We start from the raw sequence: 13,043 nt of genomic DNA, 5'->3' as shown, positions 1-13,043 counted from the left end.
TATATATATATATATATATGTGTGTATATATATATATATATACACATATATATACATATATATATATATATACATTATACATATATATATACATATACATATATACATGTATATGTATGTATATATATATATATATATATATATAGGTACATGTATGTATATATGTATATGTGATTTCATAGTAGTTTATTTAGTACATTTGCATTAAATTGATTACTGAAAGTTTGCTAAAGTTAATGAGAAAAGCCTTTGATGTGTGTATTTTTTAATAAATTAGCAAAAATTTAAAGAACTTTTTTCTCTTTTTTCTTAGTTATGTGCAGATTTTTAAGGGGAAAAATGATTTATTCCATTTTGGAATGAAGCTGTAACATAATGTGGAAAAAGTGTAGCGCTGCGCATACTTCCCAGATGCACTGTATTTCTTGGAAAGGTTTTGGACGAGCCTTTTAGATCAAATGGTTGGAAATAAAGCGCTCTTGTCATCCGTCTCGGGCCCGGTCGGAAGTTGTCAGAAGGCGCAACCTCCCCTCCCCTGACCTTCACCCCAAGCCTCTCTCCCCCTATGAGGCAAAGTGCCCCGTGTCGGTGCGCGCGTGATCCCGGGAAAGGAAGCAGTCGTCGGCGTGGACGAAGCGGCCGGCGTCGCGGTCGTAGGCGAGTGCGGCGCGGCGCCTGTCGTCGTCGCCGTAGCGCAGCGAGTGCGCGTGCACCTGCTGGATGTGGCGCTTGATGGTGCTCACCTTCAGCGTGGCCAGCCCCGCGCCGCACACCATGCATATAAGTCCGTGCCGTCTGCAGTCGTAGTCCATGAGGAATTCCGTGCGCCAGCGCACCTGGTAGTTCCGCCGCTGGTCCTTGCCCGGGTAGTGGCCGTGACGCGAGCTTGCGTCCTTGGCCGTGTCCTTGACTCCGCCATCGTCCTCCTCGTACTCGTCGTCTTCTTCTTTCACCACTGGTTTGGTGTCAGGGGACATGTCCTCATTAGGGCCTTCTCTCGTATTTAGGACGCTGACGTCATTTGTGCTGATTTCTGCACATTCAGGAAGTAAAAGAAAAAAATGAGAAAGAAGGAAGAAGCTTTTGTTGTTGCAATCAACAACAACAAAAAAGGAACATCAAAATGATGTCAAGTCAATCAACGTGTGACGCTGCCGGAAAATGTTCACGGCGCTTCACTTTTTTCAATTTCGTACGTTACGGCTTTATTTCAAACCGAAATTGATTAATTCACATTCTGCTCTAATGCCTCAAAGATGAAAAATGTTTTGACATTTTAGCTCATTTATGAAAAACGACAATCCAGTTTGCTCATTATGTCACCTTCACTTTTTCCCCACATTTTATCTGACATAATTCATCCTACAGGGAATCTTTTTTTTCCCTGAGATATTTGCATATTCCATTTTTGTTTTGACATTTCATTTCTGCAAATTTATAAAAAAATGAAAAATCTAGGAAATAACATTTACAACCTTTGCTTATTAATCTCATTCACTTTTTCTGCATTTTGTTACAATCTAGCCTTATTCCTAAAAGGAACAAATAAATTAAAACGCCTCAGAATTCTACAAATGAATAAATAAAAAACAATTATAATGTAAAAAGTGCTGTTTGACATGTTTGATCATTTATTTAAAATGAAAAATAATTTGAAAAAACTCAGAAATGAAGTATAGTATTCACTCTATTCATTATTGTCATGTTGACTTTTTCCACATTTTTTGTTCCCAAATGGAATTGTTTTTTTTCCCTTCAAAATTCAGCATATAACTTCAGAATGATGCCATAAAAAATGTTTGGGGGGGGGGACAATTTGGGGGGAACGTGAAATTTATTAAAAAAAAAAACATTAGGAAATTGCATGTACTTGCACTGTTCTCCTAAAATGTGGCAATTTGGGTTTTTGGATGAAATTTCAGGAAGAACTCAAAAGGCTTTTGAATCTTTTCAGCTGAAATTCGACCGCAACTTTTCGGAAATTTCCTGCAGCATTTTAAACTATTAGATAAAGTTGTAATCATCCTGCTTTTCACATTTTCACCTAACGATGAGGGGTGACCAATTCAGAAAAATAATCACCCCTCTCCACTCAACAAATATTGCAATTGCACTTTAACATGCGATTACCCTCGAAAGTTGAATTGTACAAATTGGTCAAAAGTGAAGAACTCTGAATCCATTTCCTTGAAGTGTCACGAGTGGCCTCACCGTCCTGCGCGAGGATGCCGTCCGCACAGTAGTCTTTGGTCCAGGCGGCGGCCGTGGCTTCCCGTTCTTGCTGACTCAAGCTCAACGTCTCGGGATGGCATTCCTGGATGTGGCGGCGGAAGCTGCGCACTTGTGTTCCGCGCAGCACCTGAGAGCACACCATGCAGTAGACGTGGCGGCCCCGGGGCCCGTACGCCACCAGGTAGTCGAGGCGCAGCTGCCACGACTCGCCGCACGCGCCTCGGCGCCGCTTGGTGCGGGCGGGGCTCGGCCGGGGAGCCTCCACGTCGCCGTCCTCGCCGATCAGACTCGCGTCCTGAGACGGCGACGTGTCCCACTTGTTGCCATCGGCGTCGTCTTTGGCGTTTGCTTCTGATTGGATCGAAGTCTCCGACTCGTCTGTCATGGCCGATACCACAGAAAGAGAGAACAGACGTCAAACCGTTAAACCACTTTGGTGTGAGGGGGCCGACAATTTTTATGAATAAGGCCTGCGGGTCGAAGCCGGATGGGCACAGAGGTAACGGCTGGAGGGCGGGGGACTGACCGGCAAAAAAGGGTCAAGTGCCCAGCTCTGGTTTTAGAGTTGCGGAAAAGGACATAATGGTCCTGCCAGTGCGCCAAATGGTCTTATTGGTTCGGCTAAAGAGGCTAGTCGTGCAGGGCCCCCGCTCACCGTGAGTCTGAGCCCAGGCCTGCAGGACGCAGTGCTTCTGCTCGGAGGTGTAGACGAGCGAGTCGGGGTGGCGCTGCAGCACGTGGCTCTTGATGTGGTCCAGGTGCAGCGAGGGCAGCTGGCCGCCGCACAGCATGCACAGCAGCCGGCCCGCCTCCGCCTCATACTCCATCAGGAACTCCTGGCGGAACCATGCGTGCAGCGACGCGTTCAGATAGCACTCCAGCGTGCGGGCCTCCTCCGCCTCCGCGTCTACGTCAGCATCGGCCGGCTCGGACTCGGGGGACAGGCTCCGCCTTTGCTGCGGCTGCAGCTCGGTCGCTGCGGCTCCTGGACAGGTGGGTATTAAAACAACAAAAAGAAGAAAATGCAAATAGTTTGATCAAATAATTTACACTGGTGGACTGAACTTGCCAATTATTTAGTCAAAAAACAGTTTAGATATGACAAAATTTCAATCATGAAATAATTCAAGCATGTGCATGAATAATTTAATTGCAATTACCATGCCAACTGAAACAGATAAATTAAAATGTATGTACAATTTTTATGAATTGTGTATTTTACATCAAATAGTAATACTTGTTTTGTTAAATAGATCAATTAAAAAGTGATTGCTACTCACTAATCATATTTTTCCAAATTCAGTCAAATGATACAAAACGAATTTGACCTTTTTTTCATTTTACGTCAAATAGTTTTGTTTGATCTAAAATGATTCACATTTTGGAAAATTGCGATTTCCTAGGAAAGTTGCCAAAATGATCATTTTTAAATGTGAACACTGGCAAAAAATTTGAGAAATAAAGTTTATCTGAATGAAAAAAAAAAATCAGTTCTACTTGTGATATTTTTGCATCTTGCATAAAATTTTATTTTAAGGAGATAATCCACCCTATTTTTAATGTAGGGTCAATTTGGTTATTTAGCCAATTCAACAAAATAAAGGCAATTGTTTATTTAACAACTATTTAGGGATTTTCTAAACAATCGTTTTTTTAATGAGTTTGTTTTTATGATTCACAAATCAAATAGAGAATTATTTAACACCACCCTAATTTGTATTTTTAATTGCTGCATAATGAGCTAATATGCAACAAAAACTGAGATGCAGTTGTTGAGTTACATTTTTTTAATTTAATTAACCAATGAATACAAAAATGTCAAATGCCCGTCAAATGACTTGACTAATATGTTTTATGTTTTTATTGTTGACGTCGATGCCAACGGACTCACTGCCAGCGTCGTCAGGCTCCTCGCCGTCGGCCTCTTGGTCCCCCCGAGGCGAGGTGTGGACGGGTCTGGCGCCGAGATTCAGGTGGCTCTCCCAGCCCGAGCGGATGACCTCCTTGTCGGCGGCGCTCCACAGCAGCGAGTCGGGATGCTTCTGGCGGATGTGGCGCTTGATGGTGCTCAGCTTGAGGGTGGCCAGCGAGCTGCCGCACACCATGCAGATCATGCCGTGCCGCAGCGGGTCAAAGTCCATCAGGTACTCGCTGCGCCAGTACTCGTGGTAGTAGCGCCGGTGGTCGCGGCCCGGGATGCGACTCAGGCCCGGCCGCGACGCCCGCCGCACTTTGCGTCCCGACGGACCGGGCGCCGGCGACAGGATCGGGGGCCGGTCCGGACCCTCGCTGATGCTCCAGTAGCTGGTGCCCAGCGATCGGATTGGCGCCGCTGAGCCCGCCTCCGACTCGTCTTGGGCGGCGTGGCCGTTGGCAAGTGCGTCTTCCGCTAAAAAGACACAAATCGCTTGGACTCAGTCGGGTATATTCATGTTCTCGATTGGGTTGCATGTTGGGGATTTGAGTGAACGATTTTAAAAATTTTAATCCGAGATTCACTTCGCTGCCATCTTGTGGCATCTCAGGGTCAAGCAACTATGTTAAAGTGAGTTGGAGTCGACAAAAATAGTGCTTTGCCGCCTTCCTGTTGCATTAATAGAAAGGTAAACTGGTCAACAGCAAATTTTAATCCGAGATGCCTAAAAGTATTTTGAAAAAATGCTTTGACTTTGACTAATTTGACCTATAAAAGCTTGCACAAGACGGATTCTCTTCTCGCTTTTCTTTTTAGGCTATCAGGGGAGTCGTATATCATAAACCGGACTGCGTAACTCGCCGTTGCGAGAAGTGACGGCATCGGCGGCCATCTTAGATTGCCAAACTTGAATACATTAGTTTTTGTGGCGTTTTCACCTTATTATCTGTCTCTACGGTGAAAATGGTCGCACCAGTAAGTCTGGGTAGAAGCTTGAAATTACATTAATTAATCAATTAATTTCTCTTGCTATGTATGTGCCCAAACCCTACTCAGATATTCATCAGAACCACGAACAATGAAATGAAAGCAAAGTCCATCAGGAAAAATGATGTAGACCTGTGGCTAAATGACGCCACACCGCCCCCAAGTGGTGGGAGGTTTAAATCCATCCAGCCATCCATTATCTGAGCCGATTCTCACCATAAATCAACAGAACAGAAATGGCTCATACACACGTTCTACTCATATTTGACTTAGTTTAAATGCATGGAATTCCGTAGATTGTTTATGATTTGCTCTCCACATTTGCAACACACACGTAAACACAGCCTGCATATACATGTGACTGCACTTCACATTGTTCTACAACGATAAAGCGCATCTGCCACAAGCCAAAGACACAACAAATTTGACACAAGACTTCCACAATGGGGGTCACGAGGGCCCAGTCGTGGCACCCACACATAAAGACACAACAATGTGAGATCTGGACATCCATACACAGCCACACTAAAGACAAGACTGCAGGATGCCGGAAGACAACAAGCCTTGGGATAAGCCGTGGGACCAGACGTGGACCTTGGACCAGTGAGACGGAACAAGAGAGGAAGAATAATTTCAACTGACATGACATGATCGAAAAAACTGCCTAGGTTGAGGGACTCTGTAGATTGTGTGGGCCACGTTTTAGGAGCGCTCTTTTTCTCAGCTGTATTCATCTTGGGTGCGGGTCCTTGCGAAGGTAAGAAAAGTAGCCTGGATATCTGACTTGAACTATTTCCTGAGTTCCGGAGAATTGAAGAGACAATCTGAACAAATTTGGATCAGTTGTTGAGTCTTTGACTGTTTTCCTTCTTGAAGATAAAAACGAACATTCATTGATTATGTTTTGATAATCAAGGGTTTATTCCCTCGTAATTCACATTTGCTTGGTGACAAACTCCAACAATTGAGACGAGGTACACCCTGGATAGGTCACCAGTCGACCACAGGGTACATATAGACCAGTGCTTCTCAAATAGTAGGGGGTGGGGCGGTGCGATGCTGTCGTACTACAATAAAGTGTCATTTCACATCCACTCCAGTAGTTGGCAGTGGCGCTCTCCTTGCCCATTGTTTTGCAACCAAAACGCTATCAATTATAGTTGCGGAGGAGAGTGGATGGTGGGGGTGTCAAATTGTTTTCTTCTAGCGAGGGGGTGTAACAGAAAATAATTGAGAAGCACTGATATAGACCAACAAGCATTTTCAAAAGAGTCGCCGGTGAGGTGTAGTCTATCACAGTTGACGTTGAGGAAGATGTGATGAAAGTCCCTCTGGCATGCAACCACATGAGGACAAGCTGAATAGAAAATTGGATTGGTAGTGTTTGTTCATATGTACCCTGCAAATGGCTGGCGACCAGTCCAGGATGCTTCCTGCCTCTAAATGAAAGCTAGCTAGGATAGGCTACAGCAGCACTTTAGAAAATGAATGGGTAGTATCTTAAAGGGAACATCACGCTAAGGCTAGCAGATTAGCACGTCTTTTTTTAATAAATACGCTGTGATTCCTTGACCGTCCACACGATGGCGTCCGAGCGCCCCTCAGCGCCGTTAAGCCTTTGTTTACAGGAGCCCACACAGACAGAGGGGCCAAGCCGTATTGGTATTGTCCCACTGACAATGGCCGTGGATTTGACAGCCACGCACGCATGAAAAAGCACAACAATGAGTTTCCTTTTTGTTCAACGTCACCTCACCTCCCGAGTCGCTGTGGCCGTGGGCCGCCTCTTCCTCGTCCTCCTCCCCGCGGACGGTTAATGAGAGCGGCTCCGGCTCCGGCCGAGCCCGCGCGGCTCGCCGGAGCTCGGCGGCGTCGTCCATCCCGCACTCGCTCGGGTTCCGGGACGTGTCACGCGCGCACGGGCACGTTCACGACGCGCATCTGGCATCGCACGGAAGCCCCGACGACGCTTGTGTGCGTGCGTGCGTGCGCGCGCGCGACCCCGTCAATGTAAACCCCTTCCCGTTGACAAGTTAACTTTTCACAGGTTCTCCCATAGAAAAGGTGCGGCAAATGCGTAAGCGTGGGCCTTCAGTCGCGTATTTTGGAGACTCTTGCTTGTCTTCAGGGTGGGGAGCCGGACGAGGGGCCCCTGGGGCTCCTTAAGGGGCTCCTGGGTAAATTTAAAGAGACAGTACCCGCGTCCACGAGTGCCCAGGGCCGCTCTTGCGTCATCACACGTTCGTCACGCCGATTATTATTATTATCTTCATTTGTATTCACAGAAGGATATATGCTGTTCATTTAGTTTAACATAATTGTTTATTTTTCATTTTTTTAGACACACAAAACATTGACTTTTTAATTTATTGTGGATATTGTTACACGTTGACTTTTTGATTGTTTTGGCCGGTTTTATTTTAAATTTTACACTCACATTTGATGTATTTTTTCACAGTCACGTTTTGTTTTTTATTGCACATATGCATTAGTTTTTACTTTTTATTCTATTTTCCTCAATTTTTACACACAAACACCTTATAAATATTTTCTTTTGTTCACTTCTATTTTTTTGTATTTTACTCTTTTTAAACACATGAACGCTGTTTTTATTTTTACCTTTTATTCATTGTATTCATTACGCACAGTCATTTTTTACACCCACACACAAACATTTTTAGACACATTTCTAACATGTTAATTTTTTTACATTTTATATTATTTTATAAATGCGCAAGTTTGAAATATTTAGTTTTCGCACAAATTATTTTCAAATGTATTTTTATTACGTTTTAACGGTCACACTCGTTCCAATATTATTCTTTTGAATTCAAAATTTTCGCACATTTTTTTTCCTTTTTATTGTATTTGTATTAATTGTTTTAGGAACTGTTTTCTTTTTATGGTTTGCTTCTTACATTCCCCGCCCAAACACGAGACGTGTGGCCGATATCCGGGTCCTGCCGTGCGTTGTCAAGGCAGCCACATCCAGTCCCCGGCTAGCTAGTGGTGGGAGCTAACCGCGGAGTCCTCACTGAGCTGTCCTCACATAGACAACGAAAAAGAAAGCCTCACTTCCGTAAAAAAACCAAAAACAAAACCCAAAGCAGACTTAAGTCACTCAGTGACCAGGTAAACGCCCGTGCATGCTTTTTATTCTGCTTCCTCCTTTCTCGCTTGTCGCTAAAGGCACGACAGGCGTCGTCAACCGACGAGGACAAGATGTCCATTGTGAGACAACGTCCGTAGCCTCGTCGGGCCTCGTTCGACGACCGTTCCGGTCCCAGTTCGCTTTCCTCTTCCGCCGCCGAAGCCCTTTTGCATGCGTCTTTGGACGCGTACTCGGTGGGACTTGAGTTCGCGATTTCGTGATTTGAACGGAGCTAAACGCTCCTAAATGGGACATTTTGACTGTCGGCGTGTGAAATTAAGATACAGGGGGAACACATTTAAAGGGAGCGTGTCACCATGACGACACATTTAAAGGGACAGTCGAGCGTTGCTACAGACCCTGTGTCCCCCCCCCCCAAAAAAAAAAACAAACAAGACGTTTGCTCAAAGCAAATATGATGGTAACTGACCTGATGCATCAAATGAATAACGCGACCTATCACAAGCTAACTTCACATTCGCGAAACAAAAACAAGAAAAATATTATACATTCTTAGTGCTGTAAGCTGCTGCAATAATATGTGCGTTCCTAACATTACCTGTACTTATAATAAAGGATTCAGTTATAAAGTTTGCTTAAACACAAATATCAAAGTCAAGTTCTCGTCTGTCATTTTATGGAATCTAAATTGTGTTGATCGACTTCTTGTTTCAAGCGCTCAAATATCAAACTGATAACTTTTAAAAACGTTTACATATTACAAGTGTTGTTTGTAACCAATTCCCTTTTCAAATAAATGTAATTGTATTTGAACAAATATTTTTTTACCGCCCTCTGATTTGAAAACTATTCATTAGTTTCGTAAATGTTATATGAGGTGGTCATATATTTATTTGGGTCCACTTTCATATTGACCCTCGGAAGGAAACCGCCACTACGATGTGATCCGGGTCAACAATTAGTTTGACACATCAATTAAAATATATTGCAGAGAAACATTTCATCAAGGTTGTTTTTCCAATAGAAGTTGACACACGTTAATTTTTTTTAGGCTGTTTTTCTTAAATTATTTTTTATCAATTTGTGTTTTTTTTCTTCTTTTTTTATTCCAATTTGTTGCAATATTTTAAATTCGCTAGCCATTTACACACTTGGTGTTTTCATATTTTTTCTTGGTGTGTTCTCACACATGATTTCCTCCCTGTGCCTTAGGAACACCAAACTTATTTGCATGATCCTGTAAGCAAAGGCACTCACGGCAGAACAAAACCTCGCGGACGGAAGGAATGAAGGACTCCATGGGACGAGATCTTGCATGTTTGCAGTAGCATGCCGACGCTCAGGAACAAAGTCGGCTCGGCCTCCGAGTTGGATGGCGCCACCCCGGCGACTTCCAGTTCGTCGGGCCCCTCGGTTAAAACCACTCGGTCTGTCGGAACGATGACCAACGGTGGCCGGACGCGAGTCTTCTTGCGGGTCCAAACCGAGCGCACGTCGGTAACAGAGAATGAGGAGGATCAGGTGGCCCGTCGCCGGGAGCAGTGGAGGCTCAAAAAGCGTGAGCAGCGGGCCAAGATGGCGGCGAGGCTCACCAAAACCAGAGAGAAAGTCACGCCCGTGATAACGGCATCTGCTCACTTTCTTTTTCCTCATTTCAATCAAGGTGGGCAAACCCAAGCACAAACTTTGCACAAATCAGCACAAGTGGCAAAAGAATCATCCAGAAAGCCGCCAAATTTTGCGTCTCCGTTAAGCATTGCCCGAAGCAGAACACCTTGGCAGAGATCCTTGGAAGCACAAAGACATCAGAAAGTTAAATCCCTGCCCATGGCCTTGCCGTCAAAAATCCGACGCAACCCACCGATGGACATCAGTGACACTGCGGAGCAGATCATAGCCAAACAGAGAGAATACTGGCGGATAAAAAAGCGAGAGCAGCGGGCCAAGATGTCAATGGAGGCGAAGGCCCGGCTCAAGGAGAAGGACTCCCTCATGCGGAGAGTTCGACGCTACCAGAACATTCTCAAGGAGATGAGGAGGGCCCGGGCGTCGGAGGCCGGCCTCGAGACCGTCGGAGGCTTTATCAAAGAAGACGGGACAGTTTCAACGAGCATTCCCCAGATGCAGTGCTTAAATGGCACTGCCAGGAAAGATGAGCTCAAGGTCTCTGACGACAAAGTCCTCATGAGAGTGCCCACCCAAAGCTCAAAGACAACACCTGCCCAATCTTTCAGTCACCTCACCCTCACTTGTCCTCAGAGGCAACGCAAACTCGGTTTTCCCGACGCTCCCTCCAGGGGCGGCCGGGTCGGCTGCGTCAGGAAAATGCTCATTTCGGATAAAGCGTTGACCCACGAAGACCGAATGGCAAAGAAGCGCGAATACTGGCGGGTGACGAAGCGGCAACAGCGGGCAGCGCACGCCGCCCGCCTGAGGCAAAGCGTCGTCGAGGCCAGACCCGCCCCGACGTTCCAAAGGAACAAGGTCCCGAGGCCAGCGTCCCAAGCGTCTCTCTTGAACACCAGCGGGCCGACGAACGCCATCAAACAGGAGCCTGATCTAAATGTTGCCCCGGAAGAAGACATCTGTCCAGGTCTCAGGCCTCCGCTTCTGGTGCCCAAGCCCGAGCCTGACCCGGCTCCGGCAGCCGACTGCCAGGCGACCACTCTGCTGGCGGTGGCTTCTATGAAGAAGCTGCTGGAGGAGTCCCTGAGCACGGTGAACGACGGCAAAGACCAAGAAGTCCTTGTTGGAACCCAAGTGAAAGCGGAACCCGATGAATCGCCGGTGAAAGAGGAGCCCGACCGATTAGAGGTGAAAGAGGAGCCAAACAGAACTGAGGTGGCCGCCGTTGTCCAAGCTCAAGACCCCGCCGAGATGGTCCGCTGGCGTCGCCGCACAAGTGTGGCCATCAGCCTGCAGAAGAAGCGGGAGTACTGGAAGCTGATGAAGAGGCAGCAGCGGGCCCGGCAGAAGGAGAGACAGGTCAAGGCTGGCGGTGGCGGTGGACGTGGACGTGGACGTGGGAGTCTTCCCCTCAGGAGCAACCAGGTGACACACCTTGGCATTGTACACATTGCTTCGTTTCAGTCCTTTGTTTGACAATGCTGTTGGGCTTGTTTCGACTTGTGTGTAAGTTGATATGTTTGCACTGTATGGGCGAGTGAATGAGAACAGCACGCGTGCCACCATGTGTGTATATCTGTGCATGTGTGTCCATACAGTATGTGTCTGCATGTGTTTGTGTGTGAGTGCCCACACACACTCACCGACAGACTGACACTTAGATGGAAACGCAACACATGTTCATGCCAGTCTTTTTGTGTATGTCCACGTCCGTGTCCACTTTTGCTGAAACCTGATTCGTTACTGCAAACCTCTTTGTGGATTCGAGACCCCGGGGGCAGCAAAAATAGTATTCACCACGCGGGGCCCCTTGGAACCAGTTTCATCAGATCATTTAGGATTTACGAACAAATCGGTCGGTTTATCGACATTCACCTTAACAACGTCCGTGGATCTTTTCTGCCCGTGTATCGTTTGAGGATGTCCTACACTTGCACTGCTTCTCAATCGTGTTGAGGTCTGGGGATGATTTCGCCTCGGGGACAATTTGAAAGGCATTTTATTTGTTTATCATTGCTTTTCATGCCATCTTTGCATGTTTTTGTCCCGCAGCCTCCAGCTCTTGCCGTGCGCTCCATCAACGTTGCGAAGACGCCGGTGAAGCTCCTTCCTAAGCCGGCATCGTCTTCGGGGAGCAACGTTCCCGCCGTGCTGCTGAAATTGCCCGAGACCCTCGCCGTCAAACCTCCCAACTGCGCAGACTCGGCCCCTGCGCTCCCCACTCTGAAACCACCGGACAACCCGCTCCCCAAGATAATCCCGCACCTCATCGAGCCTCCCGCTCGAACCGCGCGTCCCACTCCTTTGAAACGGTTGTGGCCATCCCCGGCGCCGCTTAACACCTTGAGCACTCCCAAGCGTCGCCCCGACGAGTCCGAGGAGGACTTTCTGAAGCGTAAGCGAGAGTACTGGAGGATCAAAAAGAAGGAGCAGAGAGCCAGGAAGTCTGTGGGTGAGAAGGGGATCCCCCAGAGGAGGGCCTGCGTGCCGCCCGCTCACAACCTGCAGGTACAAAGTATTGGGGGACAAAGTCCAGGCTGGCTACTAATATGGGCAGCTAAAGTAGGCCATCTGGGGTCACCATGGCAACAGCAAACACTAATCTCTATTTCAAGCCACACCGAGTGGAGTTGGGTGATTCCCAACCACTGTGTCACGACATACAAATCATGTATCCTTGTTAATCTGGCGATGCTAGCGACATGGTGTCACAGGCACATTTTTCATTGTATTTTTTTTATGCAATACATTTAATTTTTTTTCATCTCTGTTTTACTCACTATACAGGATTTTTGTCTGCGGGCGATGTCCGACCCTATGAGTGACGCGTCACAACATCTTATCAGGTAGAAAACCAGCATTTTTTTTTTTGGTTTGTTATTGTTACAGACGCTACACTACGTTCGGACAAATGACATCCCAGAAGTCTGTATCTTGAATTGCTTGGAGGTCGTTATTTGGACAGAAGATATCTGCGTTTGGGTACAAATTAGGGCCTTGACCAAATTATCGGTCGGCTGAGCAAAATCCTTATCTGTCAAATGTTGCTGATTAAACGCTGATATATTTGTCATTTCTCATGAAACACAACTATTAGAAAAAGCTCCGTCTCCAGCAAGTGGAGATGGCAAATGGTATGGAAGAATCCAGATCGGCTTAGCTCAAGTATGC

At 46.4% G+C, this 13,043-nt stretch overlaps 2 protein-coding genes across 3 annotated transcripts in view; one reads left to right on the top strand and one right to left on the bottom strand.

The window, feature by feature from the left end:
• Positions 1–151: 151 nt before the first annotated feature.
• On the bottom strand, positions 152–7,278 carry zfta (zinc finger translocation associated). Its single transcript, XM_088292792.1, has 5 exons — positions 6,891–7,278; positions 4,124–4,621; positions 2,888–3,217; positions 2,212–2,610; positions 152–1,033 (listed from the first exon to the last, which is right to left on the bottom strand). The coding sequence occupies exons 1-5, from the start codon at positions 7,012–7,014 to the stop codon at positions 564–566; spliced, it is 1,821 nt and encodes a 606-aa protein (XP_088148918.1). The 5' UTR covers positions 7,015–7,278; the 3' UTR covers positions 152–563.
• LOC148339205 (uncharacterized) overlaps positions 5,754–13,043 on the top strand; it is a 9,422-nt gene continuing 2,132 nt past the window's right edge. Inside the window, exons 1-4 of one of the 2 annotated variants that reach the window (XM_088292791.1) lie at positions 5,754–5,891; positions 9,459–11,297; positions 11,925–12,380; positions 12,660–12,718. In XM_088292791.1, the coding sequence (XP_088148917.1) occupies positions 9,576–11,297; positions 11,925–12,380; positions 12,660–12,718 (2,237 nt within the window). In that variant the 5' untranslated portion in view covers positions 5,754–5,891; positions 9,459–9,575. Of the gene's footprint in view, positions 5,892–8,084; positions 8,267–9,458; positions 11,298–11,924; positions 12,381–12,659; positions 12,719–13,043 lie in introns of those variants that run through there. The other variant, XM_088292790.1, reaches the window with a different exon arrangement.

The sequence above is a fragment of the Idiotropiscis lumnitzeri genome, chromosome 4 (assembly GCF_059441095.1).
Source record: "Idiotropiscis lumnitzeri isolate Australia: NSW breed Sydney's pygmy pipehorse chromosome 4, RoL_Ilum_1.0, whole genome shotgun sequence".
NCBI lineage: Eukaryota > Metazoa > Chordata > Actinopteri > Syngnathiformes > Syngnathidae > Idiotropiscis > Idiotropiscis lumnitzeri.
This window is presented reverse-complemented; position numbering and strand designations above follow the sequence as displayed.

What these genes read in the sequence shown, in the direction of transcription:
- zfta (XM_088292792.1), bottom strand. Translation starts at nt 7,014, where the DNA reads ATGGACGACGCCGCCGAGCTCCGGCGAGCCGCGCGGGCTCGGCCGGAG. An exon ending in GGCCTGGGCTCAGACTCACG is followed by an intron (nt 2,611 to 2,887) that starts GTGAGCGGGGGC and finishes CGGCCATGACAG; the next exon opens with ACGAGTCGGAGACTTCGATC. An exon ending in CGGCATCCTCGCGCAGGACG is followed by an intron (nt 1,034 to 2,211) that starts GTGAGGCCACTC and finishes CTGAATGTGCAG; the next exon opens with AAATCAGCACAAATGACGTC.